The sequence below is a fragment of the Papio anubis genome, chromosome 6, assembly GCF_008728515.1.
Source record: "Papio anubis isolate 15944 chromosome 6, Panubis1.0, whole genome shotgun sequence".
Taxonomy (NCBI): domain Eukaryota; kingdom Metazoa; phylum Chordata; class Mammalia; order Primates; family Cercopithecidae; genus Papio; species Papio anubis.
Window position 1 is genome coordinate 55115480 of NC_044981.1, and position 22583 is coordinate 55138062.

At 38.1% G+C, this 22583-nt stretch overlaps 1 protein-coding gene across 32 annotated transcripts in view; it reads right to left on the reverse strand.

The window, feature by feature from the left end:
* The window catches only part of DST (dystonin), a 488658-nt gene that overhangs the window by 112777 nt on the left and 353298 nt on the right, over positions 1-22583 (reverse strand). For all 32 annotated transcript variants that reach the window (XM_021936750.2, XM_021936748.2, XM_021936745.2 and 29 more), the window contains 8 exons: positions 22200-22352; positions 20586-20819; positions 19838-20104; positions 15753-16283; positions 14277-14453; positions 6446-6569; positions 1320-1528; positions 393-710 (listed from right to left, as the gene is read on the reverse strand). In XM_021936750.2, the coding sequence (XP_021792442.2) occupies positions 393-710; positions 1320-1528; positions 6446-6569; positions 14277-14453; positions 15753-16283; positions 19838-20104; positions 20586-20819; positions 22200-22352 (2013 nt within the window). The remainder of the gene's footprint in view (positions 1-392; positions 711-1319; positions 1529-6445; positions 6570-14276; positions 14454-15752; positions 16284-19837; positions 20105-20585; positions 20820-22199; positions 22353-22583) is intronic.

Below are 22583 nucleotides of genomic sequence, written 5' to 3' on the forward strand. Positions count from 1 at the left end.
ATGGCTCTATTCATAATTTCACATAAGAATGAGTCTGCCTATGGCCAGTATTCTAAATATAATAAACATGCAAATAGGCTTGAAAGAGAACACAGTAAACATTATTTGATTTAAAATGCATTCTATATTTTGTCTCTTTGTGGTTTCTGGTACGTAAGATGATACTTATACTACCTATGATATGTGTGATAAATGATATTTATTTCCAACCAATCAGCAAAGGCTTCAAGGAAAAGATAAGGTTTGAGATTTTTAAAGGAGTAAAACATAGATCTTTACTGATCTATAAGCAATTAAAATGATTGCCAATTATAATTCTGGCAATAAGTATATCAGTTTGCCCTAACTATTAATCTATCTGATTAGCCTCCTGAGTAGTAAGGAAGACATACCTGCATATACTGAGACAATTCAGTAACATCTTTTCCTGGCACGTCTACTTCAGTAAGAGCCTGAGTTTTTGTTTCTAAAAATGTTTGGAGCTTTTCTGAGAGGTTCTCAAACAGTTCTACTTTGGTTTTTAGTTCCTCCATTTTAGCAAGAGTTTCTTTGTGTTTATGACTTGCTTCTGAAAACCGAGCAGACAAGTCTTTCATTTTGGCTTGCAGTGAGGATGCAGTGGATGGATCTGTTGTTTCCATAAATTTCTTCACTTTTTCATTCATGGCATTTATACTGCTCTGACGACCTGCAATATCCTGTTCCAGCATCTAAAATAAACCAAGTATTGCATATGTTTTATTATTATGTTTACCAATAATGTGACAGAATTTTTTAAAATGACTATTCCTAACAACATAAGCTTGCACAATCTGTGACTAGGAAGGTTAACCATTGAAACTGAATGACAAGTTTGATCTGTCCCTTGAGGAATGCCATCCTAAACCTCTCCGAGAGAGTGAAGAACAGCTGGCTAGTTGCTTGAATGAGGCAGGAGGCTGCTGCTACTCAGCAACCCCTAGAATCTAATGGAGCCTGGGGATTAGCCATGGTCCTAATTCTTAAAAGACTAGACAAGACTGATCTGATTAATCTCATGTGCAGCTGGCTGAAACAATGATAAACAAGATAAGACTCAATGTATGCATAAGCCCTCTATAAGAAATAATATTCAAGAAAAAGTACACAAAGCCCTTCCTACACTTCTTCACAGATAAACCATTTTACACACTTGATTTTGTGCATTACTTTCCACACTCACATTCAGTAAATGTCTCTTTTTCATATCCTTAAATTTATCTTAAATCTATCTATACTTTGAACCTATAAAACTGTTTTTTCAAAAAACTGTAAATGGGACTTTTTTTAAAGTCACTTACAATGTTTTTACTGATGATATCCTGAAGAGCAGCAGAGTTTAAAGGCACTTGACCTTGTTCTTTCAGAGAACTTTCCACACTTCCCATCCAGTCCAGCATTTCATCCAAGCCATCCTGCACACTCAGTGAACGGGTCAAGGTTATCTGGAGTTTTTCATTTCGTTCATTAACAGACTTGGACAGATCCTCGTATCTCCCAACAATGTCATCTACTCCAAACAGATCAGGAAATATTAACAACAAAGTTCTCTTTGCCCTATCCCTTTTCAAAAACACATGAAGGTGAATCATACAATTTCCACATAAAAATTTTAAAAATAAAAAGTTCAATGATAAATTCCTAATGCATAATCAGAGCACCACCTAAAATGTTAAAATATAAAGAAAGAAAAGAGCTCAATGGAAAATGAAAATTGAAATCTTTTTTAAAAAGTTAATATATATCCCATCTGCATTTGAAAATAGATTTTTTTGGATGCATAAACATTTGAATTGTCTCAGAGAGATGAAAGAATGGTACGAACAGTAAATCTTTGAAATAAATACTGGTTCTCAATCTGACATTTCACATTAGCCATACTTATTGATAATTACTTACGGGGACAAAAAGGTGAGTCGCACACAGCTATTCTCAAGACAATACACAGTTACAAAGACTTATGAAGAATTAACTTCTACATATAAAAATCATCACTCTCTCTCCCTCCCTCACACACACCCATGCTAAGCTTTTGTCATACTTCACAACTTAAGCAAATCACTCGAATGCACAGAAACTGGCAGACGCAAGTAAGTTAAGAAAATAGGCAACAATGAAAATCCATTTAAGTTGAAATTATGCTTCTAAAATATACACTAATTGAATTTATTTAAAAGTTTAACAGCAGACAAAAGAGAAGAATAAACTTAACAGGCTAACCTATCTCATATGAGGATAAACTTTACCTTCAATTCTAAAGATTCAAGATGCTAAAAAAAAAAACCCTTTCTGGTTTAGTTTTCACTTAACTAAAGTCCCACATGTTAACATCCTACATTCTATATTGTAGACCAATGAAGAGTTTGAACAATAATGGTTTTTAATGTATTCATCTCTTTCTCTCTGGAAAACAATGTTTTAAATGGTGAATTTGTCACTTATTGTCCAAGAATTTGAAAAATAGTTTAATTATTTCTGAATGCTTTAGTCTTACACATTGTAGAAAGCTTCAGTAGGGAAAAGCTGTGTCCTGAAACATCTCTATAAAATGAAATATCTTACTGGCTTGTGTTTGGACCATGAAACATAATCTATACAACAAAATAATATAATTGTTCTAATGCTACATCATGAGAAAACATCTTGAACATTTTCACTGGAGTGAGAGGTTAAGTTTGGATGATTTAAAGAGAAAATCATGCTCCTCTTACTAAAACACAAGGAAGCCCATCAGCATACTGAGTGGGGAGGGAGACAGCATTTAATATGCAGGAAAATGCTGTCAGCAGAGGAAACAAGCAGTTGTTCAAAAATAAGCTCTAAACAATAGATGCTGGAGACTACTAGATGGGGGAGAGGGGTGGGAAGGTAAGGGCTGAAAAACTACCTATTGCAGACTATCTCATTACCTGGGTGATGGGTTAGATCATATGCCAAACCTCAGCATCATACAATATACCTTCTAACAAACCTGCATATGTACCCTCTGATTCTGAAATAAAAGTTGAAGGAAAAAATGAGCTCTAATTTGGAAACTCACAAGAGCACATGCTCTGAATGACAGCTTGAGGTTGGCAGGTTAGCGACTTCTCAGTTGGGCAACCGCATCAACAGGGTAAGTAAAATCAGTGATCTGTTCGGCCGTAATAAGTGACTTCCCAAGGAAAGCCAGCTATTTTCATATAATTAACAGATCTGAGTGTTACTGTTTGCTGTAGACTAAATGTGTCCCCCAAAATTCATATATTGGTGCCAAAGTCCCAATGTGATAGTGTTGGGTGGTGGGGCCTTTGGAAGATGTGATATTATCATATAAGAAATATTTGGTCTCTGATCATAGCTCTTGACATAAAGTTCCTAAAATCCTTCTGATTTCCTCAGTAATACAGACACTAAGGACAATCTTTTGTTCTGATATTTGGTCATTGACCCCAGTTCCTGACACAGAGTTCCTAAGACCTTTGTGATTTCCTGAGTGATAGGAGTGTATGACAGAGCTCCTAAATCCCTTGGAATTTCCTGAGTGAGGGGCATCTTTTGTTTGAATGAAGTGATGCCTGGTGCCTCCTGGATAGTCTTAGGGTAGGGGGAGCAGGGGAGAGTGGCAGATGTTGCCAGGGAACCAACCATGTGATTAGACAGTTGGAACTGTCACCCTCTCAACCTCTGAGGAGGGAAGAGGGGCTGAAGGTTGAGTTGCTACCAATGGCCAATGATGCAATCAATCATGCTTATGTAATGAAGCTGCCATAAAAACCCAATAGGATTGGTTTGGGGAGCTTCTGAATAGCTGAACACATGGAGTCCTGGGGGTGGCACGCCTATAGAGGGCATAGAAATTCTGCTCCCCTCCTCCCATACCTCACTCTATATATCTCTTCCATCTGGCTGTTCATCTGTATCCGTTTTAATATTCTTTATACTAAGTGGGTAAATGTAAGTAAAGTCTTTCTCTGAGTTCTGTGAGTCACTCTTGCAAATTAACTGAACCTGAGGAGGGTCAAGGGAACCCTAATTTATAGCTGATCATTCTGAAATACGGATCACAATTTGGGACTTGTGATTGGTATCTGAAGTGGGGATAGCATTATGAGACTGACCCCTTAACCTGTGGGGTCTGAAGCTAATTCCAGGTAGACAGTGTCAGAATTGAATTGAATTGAATTGAATTACGGGACATCCAGCTGGTATCTGTTGGAGAATTGTTTGGTGTATGGGGAGAAATACACACACACATCTGGTCACAGAAGTGTTCTGTGTCATGATCAATGGTGTATGAGAGTGAGTAGCAAAAACACTCAGATTTTTTCTCTCTCTCTGAGGAGGTAATTAGGTCATGAGTGTAGAGCCTGTGTGAATGGGATTAGCGCCCTTAGAAGAAGAAACAGGAGAGAAATGATGTCGCTCCACCACTCTCTACCAGCAAGATAGCAGCCATCTATAAGCCAGGAAAAGGGCCCTCACCAGAACCCAACCATACTGGCACCCTGATCTCTGACTTCCAGCCTCCAGAACTATGAGAAATAAATGTATGTTGTTTAAGGTATCTGGACGATGGTATTTTTGTTATAGTAGCCTAAATGAAGACACTGTTTAGTTTGTACTTCTTAGTGATAAAATATTGTCACTGAAGTAAATTCTTGACTTTAGTAAAATAAAAATTATTTTAGAAAAAGGTACAAAAATCTACTATAAGAATGTTATTTTCTTAAATCATTGGTTTTCTTAGAAGTCAGAAAGATCTTAGAGAAACTCCTCTATACCTTAGTTTCACACATTTCCTAGAAAATTATGCCAGAAGTTTTAGTTTTAAAATAATGTAACAAATGAATTTTAAGCAACTAAAAGTGAAACTATGTACACTTAACAATGAGAAAAAATATCAAAATGCCTCTTCAAATAACAGAAATACAAATAAGATAGTCTTTCTTTCTCCTTCATATCCTTATACCCAAATCCTCATAGCATTGGTATCTAAGGTGGATATATGAGATGCTGCACTGGGACAGAGGAACAAAATGTTAGAACTTCCATTCATATTTTCATTTTATACTTTAAAACTCTATACTTTTGTGTTTCATAATTATAACACATATGATATAATAATATAGTAATATGTTCATATGACTTATAAATATATCTGCATGTATGGGGATGCAGGCTGAAGATAAATTTTTGATGGGGGTACATAATAAAAAACATCTGGATATGTGTAAGAATAAAATACAGGGTTTCCCTTCTACACAGTGATCTTAAAAGAGCTAAGTTCCATTCTTCTCTTCAAATAAAATTTCAACTCAGATCTTAATTCATGCTCTATTTAGGGCAAAACATATGTCTAATCATCTGTTGTGGAATATTTTTACTTCACATATTCACACATAGAAATATACAATAACATTAAATATTGTGAAAAGCAGGGCAGTAAAAACAAAAAATACATATGTAAGATAGTAAAAAATATATATTGATAATCCACTGCATATTTGATATAAACTAAATACTGTGGGTAGATACAAAGATAATATACAATAGCTCTTTTCTCAAGAAACACATTAATCACAAACTCTTGGGCTTGAATGATCCTCCCCAAATGTTGGGATTACAGGTGTGAGCTTCTGCACCTGGCCTGAGAGATGTGCTTTGAGAAGTCTTCCCACTTCTCTGTGTTCTAGAATTTTTTTATCGGCCGCACTCAAATTGAGAATTCAGTTACCCCAATTCTTCAGTGATAATAGAAACTTGATTACGGCTGTAGTGGTACTTTTGTGCACAAAACATTTGGGGAGGATTATTTAAGCCCAAGAGTTTGAGACTAGCCTGGACAATATAGTGAGACCTCATCTCTACAAAAAAAAATTTTAAAAATTAGCTGGGCATGATAGAGCACTGCTGTAATCCTCACTTCGCGGGAGGCTGAGATGGGGAAGTCAAAGCTGCAGTGAGACATGACTGTGCCACTCCACTCAGCCTGAGCAATAAAGTCACCCCATCTCTAAAAATAAATAAATTCAATTTGATTCAATTAAGCACATCTTTCAACCTCTTAAACCCATGTTCCCACTATTGATAAAGACTTTTGGCCTTAAGTTGAAAGCCTTCCTCTGCCCAATCCCATCGACCAAGAGAATTTTGTGAAGTTCTACTTCCTGTGGTGGACATTACGTAGTGAGTTTCTGTTACGTTTTCTAAATATCAAATTTAAATTTAAATATACTATTTTCAAGACACACAGCTCCTGCCCCTAAGATTCTAATATACCTGCCAAAGAAGGCATGCCTTTTCCCAGATTCAGGAACACCATTTCACAGAGAAAGAGCACACAGAACACAATCTATAACTAGTGAACATTTTTCTCCGTATCTATTAGGACACCTTTCTTCAGAATTTACCTGTGAGACAGGAAGCAAGGACATGAATATCTTACCAAGTGTTTTCTGGATATCATTCTTGGCTGGAAGTAAAGATCCCCTGGCATCTAAAAGCACTTCAGCCGTTTTCTTCAGTTTCTCTACAGCAACCTGCTGACTTGATATCTGTCCTTGCAGAGCCTGTAGGATTAAATGCTTTTCAATTATACTCAGTAGGACTAAATAATAGATTTCTAATGTGGACAAAATGATTTATAATAAGATAAAGTAAAATTGGACAGAATAAACTTCTCATCATACCAACTTTCATCATCAACTTTCCAGAGTTCTTAGAAAAAGGCCAGTTATAAAGCAGCATTAGCAAAAGTATCAGCCAGTCTGGATAATACAAATTAAGTTGTGAAATAAACCCTTAAGCATATGTTCATAATAATTTCCCTGGTTCCTGGTCATACAATCCTCTAACTTTATCCCTTGAGTTACCCCTTAACCCCTACTTCTAGGCTTTGCACAATACCCCAACTACTACTAAAATGAACAACAAAATAAAATTTGAGACCATTTTTGACTCCAGGTAAGGAGATAAATAAGCTTGCCCAAATCAGTAGATCCTGACTCAATACTGAGTCATGTTTATTTCTGTTAATTCAATAAAAGTTACTGAACATCTAACAAAATCAAAAAGTCTTGCTACATTTTGTGAACAAATAAAAATAAAAATGGACATGAAGCTTACTTTCAGGGATTTTATGGTCTGAGGCAGGAAGTGGTAAGTGCCACAGGTGAGTATGAAAAAATGCTACTGGAAGTTAACAGGAAAAAAAAAATGGGAGGGAAATGAGGGCCACCTCAATGGTAGTGACACTGAGATGGCTCTTTAAGAAAGTGTGGATTTGGGAGAACAACTCCCTGCAGAACAAACGGAAGACACAAAGATGAGGACAGAAAAATCACAGGAGAAGGGGAGAGTCCAATTCAGTTTGACAATGCGTACGGGTGAGTAAATAGAAATAGGCCTGGAAAGGCCTCAAACGTCAGGCTAAGGAGTGTACATTTCATCTCACAGCAATGGGGACTTACGCAGGGCTTTTGGGTAAGGGGTTGACATGCTCAGGGCTGTCCTACAGAAAGGCTAAATTTGTGGCACTGCATGGGAAAAATCCAACAGATACGAAAGAAAGCAGAGATACCAGTTGGGGACAACTTCAGCAGTAACAAAACAATGAGGACTACTGAAGGCCGAGGGCTGAAGACAGCTTCACTGTTCAGTCTGTTTGGACTGAGAAGGTGGAATTAGTTAGAGTTGGGAAGAGTCCAAAGGACTTGGTAATACTACGTAAAGTTGTGTTACCCACTATGGTAGCTACCAACTACATGTAGCTTTTAAAATTTAAATTAATTGAAATTTTAAACAATTAAAAATTCCATTTCTCGGTTACACTGGCCACATTTCAAGTGCTAAGTAGCCACTGTGGCTACTGAACACAGCAGAGTACCACTGGCATGGTGACTCACACTTGTAATCCCAACGCTTTTTGGGAGGCCAAGTTGGGAAGATCACTTGAGGCCAGGAGTTCAAGATCAGCCTAGGTAATAAAGTGAGACCTTATCTTTACAAAAAAATTAAAAAATTAGCCAGGCATGGTAGTCTGTGCCTGTAGTCTCAATTACTCAGGAGGCTGAGGCAGGAAGACCGCTTGAGCCCAGGAATTTGAGGCTGCAGTGGGCTATGATCATGCTACTGTTAACTCCAGCCTGGGTGGCAGAGTGAGATTCCCACTTTCTTAAAATAAATAAATAAATAAATAAAAATTTTAAAAAATAAAAAATTTCATCATCACAGAACGTTCTATTAGACAGCACTGCTGTAGGGAGCAGGAACAAAGGATAAGAGGAGACAAGAGTAGAAATGTCCAAAGATTTTGAGCCTAGGTAATCAGTGGAATTTACTTTTGCTTTCTTTTTTTGGGGGGCGGGGGGGGAGGACAGAGTCTCACTCTGTCGCCCAGGCTGGAGGGCAGTGGTACAATCTCGGCTCACTGAAGCCTCGACCTCCCAAGCTCAGGTGATCCTCCCACCTGAGCCTCCCAATTAGCTAGAACCACAGGTATATGCCACCATGCCCAGCTAATTATTTTGTATTTTTTGTAGAGCCAGGGTTTTGCCACATTGCCCAGTCTGGTCTCAAACTCCTGGGCTCAAGCAATCCTCCTGCCTCGGCCGTCCAAAGTGCTGGGATTACAGGAATGAGCCAATGCTCCCCGCCAATTAGTGGAATTTATTTAAAAAAAAAAAAAAAAAAAAAAAGTGAGAGCAAGCTTAGAGTAAAGGAATGCCTGTTTTGGAATTCATGATTTCAAAGTGCTTTTGGGACCCTCGTCCAGAAGGAAACAGCAAAACTGGAAATGGGAGAGACTTGGAACCCAAACTGGAAACAGACACAGAGAATTGGAAGTCAAGACACATGATGTGACTCCCAAACAAGAAAGCACAGGCATGCCAGAGAAGGAGATTCTAAAGAATCATGGAGAATATTTATATATAAGTGATGGGGAGAAGAAAAAAAAAAGAACACATGTAATTGGTGGGGTGGAAATGGGCCCAGAACAACTCCGTCCCCAAAGATTAAAGGAAGAGAGAAGTGGAAAAGGTTAACAGTGTCAATTGCTTCGGAAAGGATAATGTAAACTGAAAGACTAATGAGTCCTGGATTTTAATGAATAGCGGTCCCTGCATATCTCTGAGTGAACAGATGTGGCTCAACAATGGGAAGGAAGAAAAAAAAGGTAGAAGCAGAAGCCATAGATACGTCTTCCAGAAGTTGGACCCTGCATTTCTAACAGCTCTGACAGATCTCTGCAAAAGTGGGCTGCCTGGCCACACAGGTCTATCCCCGGCCTTAATTTCTCTTAAGCAACTCACGCTCCTCTTCTACTCTTTCATTTGGATTTCAAAGCCCCCAGTGTCCAATTGTAGATGTGAACTCATCCTTGGCCATGGGCCTAGCTTTCCAACTGCCTCTTGAGTGTTTCCATCTGGGTGTATGCAGTCACCTCCAACTCAAAAAAGCTAAATCTGAACTCATCATCTCATTCTCTGTACCTGTACTTTCTCCTGGGATATATCTACCTACCCAAGTAGTCAACCTGAAGTTCCTCCTAGATTCCATCCTAAGGCTTCTTTTCCACATGCAAATCAACCATTTAAAGCTTTTTTTCCACACATGCAAATCAATCAACAATTTTACCTGCTTAATATTTTTTAAAAGTCAACTTTTGCTCCATATTTCTGTATCATTACAGGATAATCTCTCACTTGGATTGTTAAAAAAAGAATCCTGTGTTCCTTTCTCCAATCACTTCTCTAATATAGCTCCTAATGTGTTCTATCTAAAATACATATCTGACCACATGTCACCCCGATATAGTTTGGATATCTGTCCCCGCCCAGATCTCATGTTGAAATGCAATCCTCAACGCTCAAGGTAGAATCTGGTGGGAGGTGATTTCTCATGAATGATTTACCATCATCATCGTGGTGCTGTCCTCAAGACAGTGAGTGAATTCTAGCAAGATCTGGTCATTTAAAAGTATGTAGCACTTCCTCACTGCCCCCATCTCTCTCTCTTTCTCTCTCTCCTCTCTCTTACTTGCTTCTGCTTTTGCCATGTCACATGCCTGCTCCTGCTTTGCTTTGCACGGTGAGTAAAAGTTCCCTGAGGCCTCCCCAGAAGCTGCGCGATGTCAGTGCCATGCTTGTACAGCCTGTAGAATTGTGAGCCAACTAAACCTCTTTTCTTTATAAATTACCCAGCTTCAAGTATTTCATTATAGCAACACAAGAACACCCAAATATAACCCCCTGTTAAAATCTTTTAGTAGTCTCCCTTCACAAAAAGGCCAAGACTTGAGCATGCTACAAAAGGTCCAACGAAACCTATTCCCTAATTCTACCTTCAATCTCAACTTTCTGTTCCAGAAATGTCCAACACAGCTATTTCTTAGCTATTTATTCATGCTGGCCCCAACGTCTTAGTAACTCTACATATCAACTTTTTCATGCAACCTTCCCCCATCATCCTGAACTTGGCTCTTATTCACCTTTTAATACTCAGCCGGAAAACCTTCCCTAAGTCTCTCCTCACTCCTAGCTTTGGTAAGTACTCCTTACAGGAACTCCCATAAATAGCCTGTGACTATTATTGGATTTACCTGTGTCTTCTATCAAGCTATAGCCTTCTTGAGAACTAGGAAGTCATCCCTTTCAGCTTTCTATTACTAGAGCCTAGATCAGTGCTTGACACATAGCAGGCTCCAAAAAATTTTTTCTGGAATAAATGAGCAACTAAGTAAATAAACGAACATATCAGATGTAAAACCTAAAAAGGTTATCTTCTATTTCAGCACTATTTATTATCATTATTTATATGCCTAAAGCTAATGGTAAAATTTCCTCAACTAATATTCATAATCCAAGAAACTGAGATTACACACAGGCAGTCTATGCATATGTCAAAAGGCCCACCAAACTATGACCAACATAGGATCTAGAATACCAGAACCTATAGTTGTTTCAAGATGCCAAAGAATCCTCATCAGAATGGATCTGTTTGAAAAATTCTCCTAGCAGTTTAATTATGGAAAGTGTAAACAAATCCCTCAAGACATGAACTTTTTACCTGTGACCAGACTGAATTCTAGACCACAGGGACAGCTTATTCATGTAACATGGTGACTTAGGAGATGAAGTAAGTGAAGGGTGCCCTCCGAAAATTGTTTTTCAGAATGTGAGTTCACCAAGGGCAGAGACAGGGTTTTAACATCTTTGTGCCTTCATGAAACTCAGCATACAAACGTTTACTGAATGAATGACATCTAAAAGTGATCATGGGTCTATTAGAATATCCAATACCAAAGACGGCCCTGACTACCAGCTTAAAACTTAAAAGTGAGTTATAAAAGAAGCATGTCTTCTTCACCTCTTCTTGTCAAAACATCCCATCCTTTTACTCTTGACAGATACATTCAAGAGAGTTAATCATTTTTAATTCCTAGCATGTATTATGGTCCTAATTTAACGATAATAGTTGTTTATAGTGCTATTTTGGAACAAAACTGTTAATTACATATTCATATGGGTACCTTATATTGTTTTGAATGAATTTCAAGGAAATTAAAACATGAAAGAAGGATCTGTGAGAAGAGAATACCTGTTGGGACCAAAAGACAGCAAAGTCTATAAACTTCTGGGCATTCGTCCAATTCATAAAAGTTTCCTGACTTAACACCACCCCAGAGATCAGTGCAAGTCTGGAAGGCTGACATTGTCAGTCAATGTGATCCCCATTGCTGGTTCCACACCCAGGCCTTGAGACCGGTCCCAAAATCCTGTTTTCTGCACCTCTTATGGGGCTAAAATCTTGTTTTATCCACTAATTTCCCTGGAAGGGGATCATGAGGAGTGTTATTATGGCCTAGTAGTATCAGACTGTTGACAACACAATTAACAGTTCTTTGAATAATAATGCTAATAACAACATGCTATTGGCCAAACGTATTTCAAATGAAATGAATAAATTGGGTGCCCCAAAATTACATTTACGATACATCAGAATATAAGTAGAAGATAATATGTTACAGGTAGAAAGACTGATTTTTTGTAGTAGTCTAATGGGTTTATATTATTGTTAAAAGTAATTATACAATGTTAATAAACATGAAAGAAATGAAGGCCACCTAATCCTCATAAAAACTTATCCTTGATACATTCTGAAATCTTCTGAGAGAAAAATATGTGCATTATCAGCAACAAATTTAATTGTACATTTAATTTTTTAGAGTTCATTCTCCTTTGAGATCTCTTTCCTCTTCATATTTCTTTAACTGTCTTAGGGCTATAAGAGTCTTCTTCTGCAGCAATTACTAAATAGGTTTTTCCATTTTAAAATTTATCTATGTATCTGTTTAATTAAAAAACCATCACATTCTTTTGGGTTTTTTTCTTTTTTTGCTCTAGTTATATAAAAATCACTTTTATATGGAATATAATCTGTTTACTAATATAGATCTAACTTAAGATGTGTTATTTCTATTTTATGTATTTTCTATACTTAAAATAACTTCCTAATTAATTGTAATATATGCAATCAATAATTATTTTAAATGATATGTATTTCCTACTAAAATAATGACCTTAATGTCACAGTATCTCCTCTATGCCCACCACATATCTTGTCCTTGAATATACAATACACTGGGAACTAAAAACTTAATTAAGATAGATTTGTTCTTGTACCTGTGGAAAAAGAGAAAGAAAGGAAAAAAAAAAAACAGGAGTGAAAATGCACATTGGAAAAAAGGAAGCAACCCTGAGGAGGTTGCATGGATCTGGGGATGCTGACCTGGCCCACAACATCTCCCTAGTGTCCAGTGAAGGGCTGGGTAAACTCTTCAGCCCAGGAAAGAAGCAGTGCCCTCCACCCTCTTGACCTCCTGGCTTGACCTCCTTCCCTGCTCTCACCCTATGCTTCCCACCCCTTCACAGGCCTTCTCTCTGCCTGACATTAACCTGCCACATTTCACTCAGGTATGACTTAGCTTTCCTTAGCTTTCCAGAGTTGTCAATCTCAGGCAATACCTAACTTTAAGCTTGCCCATCAGGGTACCTGTTTCCCGTGTCAACAGCACAATGACAATTTCTGACTCTGTAAATAATATGCAATTAACTTCTGAAAGACAGTTGTCTAACTGGCAATCCTGTGTTTATTTTCTAGCTATAGCAGTAATAACCTACTAGTATTAACCTGCAAAATGGAATCATGTAATAGATTTCTGAAATGAAAATTTTAAACTCAAAATTACTGGTCACATTAGCTCTCATCCTTTACTTTAGAATTTTAAAATAAGTTTTAGATTATAAAAATAGATTAAAAACTCTCTGCCGCTGTATGACTGGGAGTCCCACAGTTATGCAGTTTTGACACTGAGCCTGTATTTCTGAAAGAGCAGGTGGACTTTTTGAGAATTGTACTGAGTAATTACTCAAGTTTGTGTCTCTATGAATCATGAAGATATTCAGTAAGAACCCTAATCCTGGTCCTTAGAACTGCTGAATATGATGGTAGCATCCCTTCTTCCCTTCCAGCTGTCCATTCTTTAACAAATATTTATTGAGTACCAACTTTGGGCCAGGTAATATTCTAGGTGCTGGGAATACAGCAATGAGTAAAACAGACAAAAATACCTGTTCTTGTGGAGCTTAACTCAAATGGAGGAAAAAACAGTGAACAAGATAAGTAAGCATATAGATAAATAAGTGGCCAGGAAAATAATGAGTTTTGTTTGGGGATTGGGGGGGGCACTGGAATGCAGGTCATAAGCCATAAGAGCAATGTCAAACCTGTTAAAAAACATCAGGAAAGCCAGGCACAGTGGCTCACACCTGTAATCCCAGCATTTTGGGAGGCTGAGGCAGGCAGATCACCTGAGGTCAGGAGTTCGAGACCAGGCTGGTCAACATGGCGAAACCCCATCTCTACTAAAAATACAAAAATTCACGTCTGTAGTCCCAGCTACTTGGGAGGTTGAGGCAGGAGAATCGCTTGAACCCAGGAGACGGCGGTTGCAGTGAGCAGAGATCACGCTACTGCACTCCAGCCTACACGATGGAGTGAGACTCCATCTCAACAACAACAACAACAACAACAACAAAATCAGGAAAAAAAAAATGTACTGTGGAGAAATAGAGTCAAAACTACCTCTGGAGGCAGAAGTATACTTTTCACATCATTTGTTCCCCTCTCTTAGCTGAAACTATCACAAAAGAATGAGAAATTGAAAGCCTTTCAGTAAGACTACTGGAAATTTGGATCTTTCTCTCTCTTTTTACCTTCGTCTCTTCTAATTGCCTTTGAAGATTTTTGGGGTCCACCGCAATAGGTTCAGATAAGTGTTTGCTCGCTGTGGCCTCACAGGCCTGGAGTCCAGAAAGAAGTCCACATGAAGCATCTTCATAGTGTTGATATTTATCCACCAGATCTTTAAGATTATTTCCAAGAACATTGCACTAACAATCAAAAGGGAAAGCGGTAGGAGATTAAAACCCACTATTTTCATATGCATCAAATAATCTTAGGACCTATAAAATCTGTAACTTGGAAAAAAAAACAGACTTCCACCAAAGTTAATAAAAACTCTGTAGGGCTAAGATTTTCTCCTTTATATGAAGAGGTATGCTATAAAAAGCCAAAAAGTAACATAAAATAAAGAGACAGTTCTGGATTTATACCAATTCAAAAACATATTTATAGAGCTGAGTCTTAATGTAGAATAAAGGATAAAGATATCAATCATCAGAGGAAGGAAATTTTGATACACCATGTGTATAGACATGGATTTGATGGAAGGGTTTTAAAGGTGCTTAATAAATTTCTGTATGTTGCACAAGATTGATTAACAAAAGGAAGACAGAGTATATATTACAATGGAGCAAAGTCCAAGAGTCAATGATGGTCTTTAAATCATTTATGCAACTTGGCAAGTCTGTTCAGATTATATTATAAACCAGAAAATATTTTCTTAGATTTTTTTTTTTTCAAAAAAACACTTTTACTTGACCACAAAAATAAAAGAAGCAAAACAGTCTTTTATTCATTAAGGATTAAAATAATATACTGATCAAATATACAAGACAAACACCTGCAGTGAGATGAAACCAGCAGTGAGATGAAACCAGTTCCCAAGCTTGAGAGGCTGCAAGCATCTGTTTTCGCTTAGAGTCAATGCACAACCGCCATCTTGTGGTCACATTGGATATTAGAGCATTTGGGAGCTGGGACTTCTGGAAATCACGCTCTCAAAACTAAAGTAATTTTAAGTTTCTAATCTTCAAATACATTGTTCAGAAGTAAAGCAGGTGAATAGGATAGAGAAAAGGCCGGGCACCATGGCTCACAACTGTAATCCCAGCACTTTGGGAGGCCGAGGTGAGCGGATCATGAGGTCAGGAGATCAAGACCATCCTGACTAACACGGTGAAACCCCGTCTCTACTAAAAATTAAAAAAAAAAAAAAAATTAGCCAGGCATAGGAGTACATGCCTGTAGTCCCAGCTACTCGGGAGGCTGAGGCAGGAGAATTGCTTGAACCCAGGAGGCAGAGGTTGCAGTGAGCCAAGATCACGCCACTGTACTCCAGCCTGGGCGACAGAGTGAGACTCCTTCTCAAAAAAGAAAAAATGAAGTAGGCTAAAACTACCTTTTCCTCCTGTTTTGGATTTTAGGTTTCTTGCCTCTTAGTTCAAAACTATAGTTGAAAACTATAATTGCAGATTTACTTTTCCCTTAAAAAATCAAAATAACATTACCTTAGAGTAGAGAGACCTGAATCGATCAGTAGCATGATCCAACTTGTGCTGCACTTCTCTGTGGGTTGCAGAAGTATCAACCTGGCCACCATCTCTCTTGCTGCAAGATTTGGCAGCTTCTAACACTCTGTTTCCAGAAATTGTGATGTATCTCAAGTCACCTTTGTGAGAAATAACGTCTTCTGAGAAACTCTTCTGCCTCTTCAATTTGGTCATTAAACCATTGAGGTCATCTGCACCTGCCTCCAGGTTTTCAAGTTCTTGTTCTGACTGCTGTAGCCAGTGCTCAAACTCGGTATAGTCAGCATCAAACTTTTCTAATTCTTCCTGCAGAGAGTGAGTTAACTTCATTTTCTTCTCTGACTCAGCCAGTGCAGTTTCATAATGCGCTTTCAGTTCTTTCATGTTCTTTTGCAGTTTCTCTTTTTCTTCAGGAGAGAGATACTGACCCTGTTTCTCAAGCAACACTTGTGCAGACTGAGTGGCTATGATGACTGCTTGGTGCTGAGAGATGATCTTCTCGTGTTGGGCCTATGTGAAAACAAATTGATCATAATCTTCAAGCAGTAACAGGGTTACACCAAGGCTGCAGGGAGCTCCCTGCCACCTCAAGACTGACAGGTTTCAGTGATCTACTGGGCTACAACTTGCTTCTCATTCCCCTTTTCAAGCTATACCATACCCCCTTTTATTGGTGAATATCAGAATAACAAGGCATTTTGAGCATGCTAATCTTATTTTAAAGGACATTTCCAATCTTCTCTATGTACTTAATCAGATAGGACAGACACCATTTTTCAGAAGTTTGGAAAAACAAATTTCTATTCCAATTCTAAAATAAGTGTCTATAATCTGATCTCATTTTATTCCCTGCTTTCTCACAACTACCAAAGAAAAATGTCTTTACCTAATTTTGGGGCAAACAAGTATAATATCTTTTTATTACAAAATGATTCTGCAAAAACTTTTAAATAGGGAAAAAGAATCTGTAACTTTAAATAGGGAAAAAGAATCTGTAAGCTTTAAAAAGGTTTCAAAAATAACTAAGCTAGAACACTGTACATTCAGAGAAGCCCAATGGACATTAGAGAAGCAGATATAATAAAAAGAGAATCCTGGAGCTACTCAGCTTCACTGGGCCTCAGTTTCCTGCATGTGAAAATGGCGACAATAACTCCTACACATCACAGGTTGCTGTTAAGGAGTACATGAGATCGCATATGTAGAGCACTCCCTGCAGAGCTGGGCATGTGCCAGAAATTCAAATCCACTCTGAAGGCAGGAAGGCAGGGCTCCCAGGCAGGTGTGCTGCAGGCAGGTCACAGGTATGCAGAGCTACTGATCCCCTCAGTCTTCAGGACAGCAGGGAGGCATTAGGCAGGTGAAGTCCCTTTCCCCCCAGACATAAGCACCTTCTTCCATTCACCCCAATATGCCATACAAGTGTGGCAAAAAGGATACCAATCCTTTGGGAGGGCAATTTCCCACATTTCTTATACTGGCTTACATGGAGCCAAATGACCCACTCCCACTACCTCAGAGCCCCTTTTATTACCTCCAGATTCTTTGCTACTCCCACCCTCACCTCCATTCCTACCCTGGTAAACACTTTAGGACCTTTGTCTCCTGTTGTTCTTTGTCTAGTTACAGCTCTTTCATCGGATTATCTGCTTGGCTAATTGCGCCCATCTCCATTGAGTCCTATTCAAATGCTGAAAACTGGTCCCCCACCCCACACTCAACCACCCTTACCTAACTCCTTTTCTCCCTTAGTACTCACTACCTTCTAACCTACCATATAACTTAGTTATTGTCTGCTGTAACATTCTCACCAACCAGAGTGCAAGGGGGGGGCGCAGGGAATTTATTTTGCTCACTGTAGAATCCCAAGTACTGAGAACAGTGCTGGCACACAGGAGCTGAGTGAAAATAACTCTGTGCTGTGAAAAGGACTTCTTTAGAAGGACTGCTATGGGGCAGCCATTCACTTGTAAGTCTGATACCAATTAGTCAGCTCAGAACTGGCTCATTAACACTGGCATCCTCACTGTCTATAACAGTGCCCGCCACCTAGTGGGCACATAGTAAATATTTTTAACTAACTTCTTTCCCATAGACTTGTGTTTTTGGTATTTGAAATACATTCATATGCTACCCCCCACCTCCAAGAAGGGCTTTGCACAAAATAGGATGGACAGACATATTCAACACCACATAAACGATCAGATCTGTCCCCTTCCTCTTACAGATGAGGAATCTCAGGCTGAAGGAGGAGAATGGCTTGGCCCAGGACATACAGGACAACTACTGAAAGCTAAGTTCCTGGCTCAGGTGCTGTGGCCTTCTCTCCACGCTACCAGATTAGGACTTTTTTTTTTTTTTTTGAGACGGAGTCTTGCTCTGTCACCAGGCTGGAGTACAGTGGCATGATCTTGGCTCACTGCAACCTCCGCTTCTGGGTTCCAGTGATTCTCCTGCCTCAGCCCCCTGAGTAGCTGGGATTACAGACTGCACCACCGCACCCAGCTGATTTTTGTATTTTTAGTAGAGACAGGGTTTCACCATGTTGGCCAGGCTGGTCTCAATCTCCTGACCTTGTCATCCACCTGCCTTGTCATCCACCTGCCTCAGCCTCCCAAAGTGCTGGTATTACAGGTGTGAGCCACCACACTCGGCCCAGATTAGGACTTTCTAAAGCACAGATTCCCATATTCTTTGAGGTAAAATGATCAGATAGGAAATGCCATGCTGTGCCTAAAACCAAGGGCTTTCCTGTGCAATATCTTTAAGGCTACCCACCAGTATTTCTCACTACTTTGGTCGACTTACTAACCTTTCCTGACTTCTTTGTAACTGACTCATAATGTTCCTTTATGAATTCACTAGATTTTTTCATTTTAAGAGACTTTATTTTTCATAATAAGGTCCTATAGTAGCCCCTTAAAATTGTGAACAGTAAATACTCCCATTCTTCTTCCGGTTTAATTTGTATTTTCTATAAGAACCTCACAGGGAGTATCCTATTCCAAAGATTCCAACTATGAAGAGTGGGAGGAAAATAAACAGAGCTGCAAAAGTTTCTGAGGTCCAGTCATCTAACTGTCAAAAGCCAAATATTGAAATAAAATGACTGACACTTTATAAATGGTTCTACAGAAGTCGCCTTTGCTCCTATAGTAGCATTAACGTTAGCTTTAATTTATGTCATGGAGTAAACTGGTAGAAGGGCTTTTCTATCTCTTCTCAACAACAGCCTTAACTGAATAGATGAGCTGAGCTCAGAAAGAACTTAAGTGAGCTCAACTTAGGCCGGGCACAGTGGCTCATGCCTGTAATCTCACCACTTTGGGAGGACGTGGGCAGACTGCTTGAGCCCAGGACTTCGAGAGCAGCCTGGGCAACATAGTGAGACCTCATCACTACAAAAAATAGAAAAATTGGCCAGGCATAGCAGAACAGACCCAGCTACTCAGGAGGCTGAGGTGGGAGGATCAATTGGGCCACGGAGTTTGAGGCTGCGGTGAGCCATGCTTGTTTCACTGTACTCTAACCTGGGCGACAGGGTGAGACCTTCTCTCAAAAAAAAAAAAAAGATTGTTCTCTTAGAACACAGATTCAGATTTAGCAGAGTGAGCATATGGCCTAGTTTTAAATCCAAATTCCAGCCCTTTCTAGATGTGTAACTTCAGAAAGCTACTTTAATACTGTCAGTCACAGTTTCCTCATCTGTAAGATGAAAATAAAAACCCCAAAGAGTAACTGGGAAGACGAAATGAGTTAAAATGGAAAGAACTTAGAAGAATGCCCACTTTAACTGTTCTATAAACGTTAACCATTATTATTTTTTATTAAATCTTTATAATAATTCTACTTCACTTACATGGAGAATGCCAACTCTACAGTTTATTTCTCATTATTTTTTGACTTGCTTAGAACTCTCATAATAATTTATATCTGACATGATGAACTCAGAAAAAAACCTCTTTCGTCATTAAGGTTTGAAAAGAATGCATGTGCTAGGTTATTTCTCTCTTTACCGACCTGGAAATAGAACTGAATGATATCATATGTTTACAACAACATACCTTAACTTTCTGATATTGCTGATTCAGATTCTCCTGAGTGGGTCCAACTTGCCCATCAACATCAGTCTCCAACAGGTTACCATTAACTTCATCCTCTTCTCCAACTGCTGACTTGTCATCACCTTCTTGAAAATGGGTCCCGTTCTGTTCGATTACCTGTCTGTGTTTCGTCCCTGCCCTTTCTGAGTCTTTGTCAACATTTGACAACCAGTCCAAAAGGTTTTCTATTTTGGTTTTGCTCTCTTCCAGCTGCTTCACCGCCGCAACCTGGGGAAGGAAAGTTCACAGAAGGAATTCAGAACGTGGGCCAAGGCATAGTTTTAAGACATTCCAAAAGTAAACACTTAGAACATTTTAAATTAGAATGAGGGTACTAAAAACTGACACACATTGAAAACTTAACACACTGAAATTAAACCCTAGAGCAACAGGCAGTTACTTTGAAGTTTCCCCTGTTCTTAAAAATACATTCCAAAATTTTAATTATAATTGATGAGTGATCACACATTTCACAGGAAGAAAGTTTCACAACCTCACTTAAATATTAAGAAAAAGTTAAGCAAAGCCAACTCTTCAAACTTTTTGTAGTAATTGGTCAATTATGTACCTGGAAATCCAGAATCCTATAATAAACCTTAGTGATAATCCTTATTTACTACCACTGGATATCACTTAATAATAAATCAAGTAGCTGTTAGGCTAATCATTTTTGACATAGTAATAGTGCACCACATATTTGAATAAGGACCTTTTCAGTTTCTTCCTTGATTGCTGTTGTCACAACTTTATCCAGCTCCTTTTTAGACTGTTCTGCTTTTAAATTAAGCTGTTCACACTTTATCTTAGCTTCATTAAGTTTCTGTTCAATCAAAGCCTTATCTTCCCGTGACAGCTTTTCACCATTCTCTTTTAAGAAGTTCTCCGTGTTTTTCACTACTTCAGCCAATGCCTGTGCACTTCCTTGCATATCTTTCTGTAATTCCTTATAACACAAAATAAAAAAGTATATTTGATTAAATTATTACCTATTTAGTTCTTCCAGAGTTGTAATTCTAAAAGACAAGGTGAGTAGAGAGTCTAGTACATGTAGTCTGAATAAACACATTCAGTATGTTAATTTGAGTTGATTTATTTCAATCACAATACTTAATATAATTTGAAACTCAAACAATATTAAAGAAAAGCACGGATTTTCATGTTTAACAAAAGAATGCAGTCAGTGAAACACTGACAACGTATTAAGAATTCAGTATATGATCTATACAAATTTGTACACACCAGATTTTTTTATATTATATGAGCACATGTACAAAGGCTTGTAAATATATGGTAATATTTATTGTTTCTACACTTTTATTTTTTAATGTGTTTATTGCTCAGGATAAAAATGAACTAATTTTCCTAGCAAACTATGACACTTCCCTTTTCTAAACACCAGAATCTGTAATATGTAATGTTTGCTTCTTCGCCTGGCTGCTAGGTACCTCAAGATTAAGATATCTCCTCAGTAGTTATAGCTTTCCTACGTCTAGATTTTTCCATGTAGTTTTTCCTCTTCTTTTCCTCGGTTATCATGCATTTTCATTCTCTATATTATACTGTTTGAGTTTTAATATTATTTTTTCCATACTTTATTTTAATCCTCTTCAAATTGTCTTAAATAGTATTTGAATTGAAAGAAATCCTATTAATTGAGCCACGACGATGTGACCTTAACTGTGCTAGTGACTTAACACACACTATTTACTTAACTTTTATAATAATGTAACAATGAAAGTGTGCCCTATGAAGAAACTGAGGCTCTGAGAGACTGTTATAAAGCTAACAATATATAGAGTCTGGAATCTGAACCAGGAGCTATCTACTTACAGTGAAAATGTTCTCTCTCCTGACACCAAAATAAAGATATCTTTATCTGTTGTTACTGTTATTTTTCCCTTTCCTTCAATAAAAAGGAACAAATTACGATACGAGAAAGATGGAGTAAGAAGGAGCTAAGAAAGAGAAAGAACCCAAACTGATGGCTATTTCCTCTCAATTTGCAAGTCATAATTAGGTTGGCCTTAAATGGATCCAAATTCTAATTCATCACACAAGGTATTTTCATTATCAAATCCCCTTTAATATTTCCTCCACTCAATATCTCTTACCAAAAAAAGTCAAAAAAATCACCTAGCTTGCTTGAAGTTGGAAATCTAACTTTTAGTATAAAGTTTAAAGATTAAGCCCAGGGTGTCTTGGGTATGCCTTGCTTCTAAAAAGCTAAAATTACTGGTATTTTCAATAATCTTCACTGACTTCCAAATGATAGTAATTGAACATAACATCAACATAGAGCTGCTGATAGAAAATCAAATTCTACCTCTTGCTTGGACTGATATTTCTTTAACTCAACTGTGCCATCTCCAATCATGAAGGCTTCTTGGTGACCAATTAGGCGGTTTTCAGTTTGGGTAAGAAGATCACATATCCCTTGGAGTTTCTCTTTATACTCCTGCTGACGCTCTGCTACAATCTAAAGTGAAGAAAACCCAAAACATCTGAAATGTGCGGTGGTCACAAAATCGCTATTGTGATAGCTTCTTATTAGAATACATTTTCCAAGTTTTGTCTAATAAGCTTTTATAAGTATGCTGTAAACATGATAGCAGTAGGGTACAAACTGAGCAAGGTGAGACAGAAAATATGAGCATATTCCATATACAAGGAAAGTGATCATGTTTAGATGAAACTGCTCAACAGAATA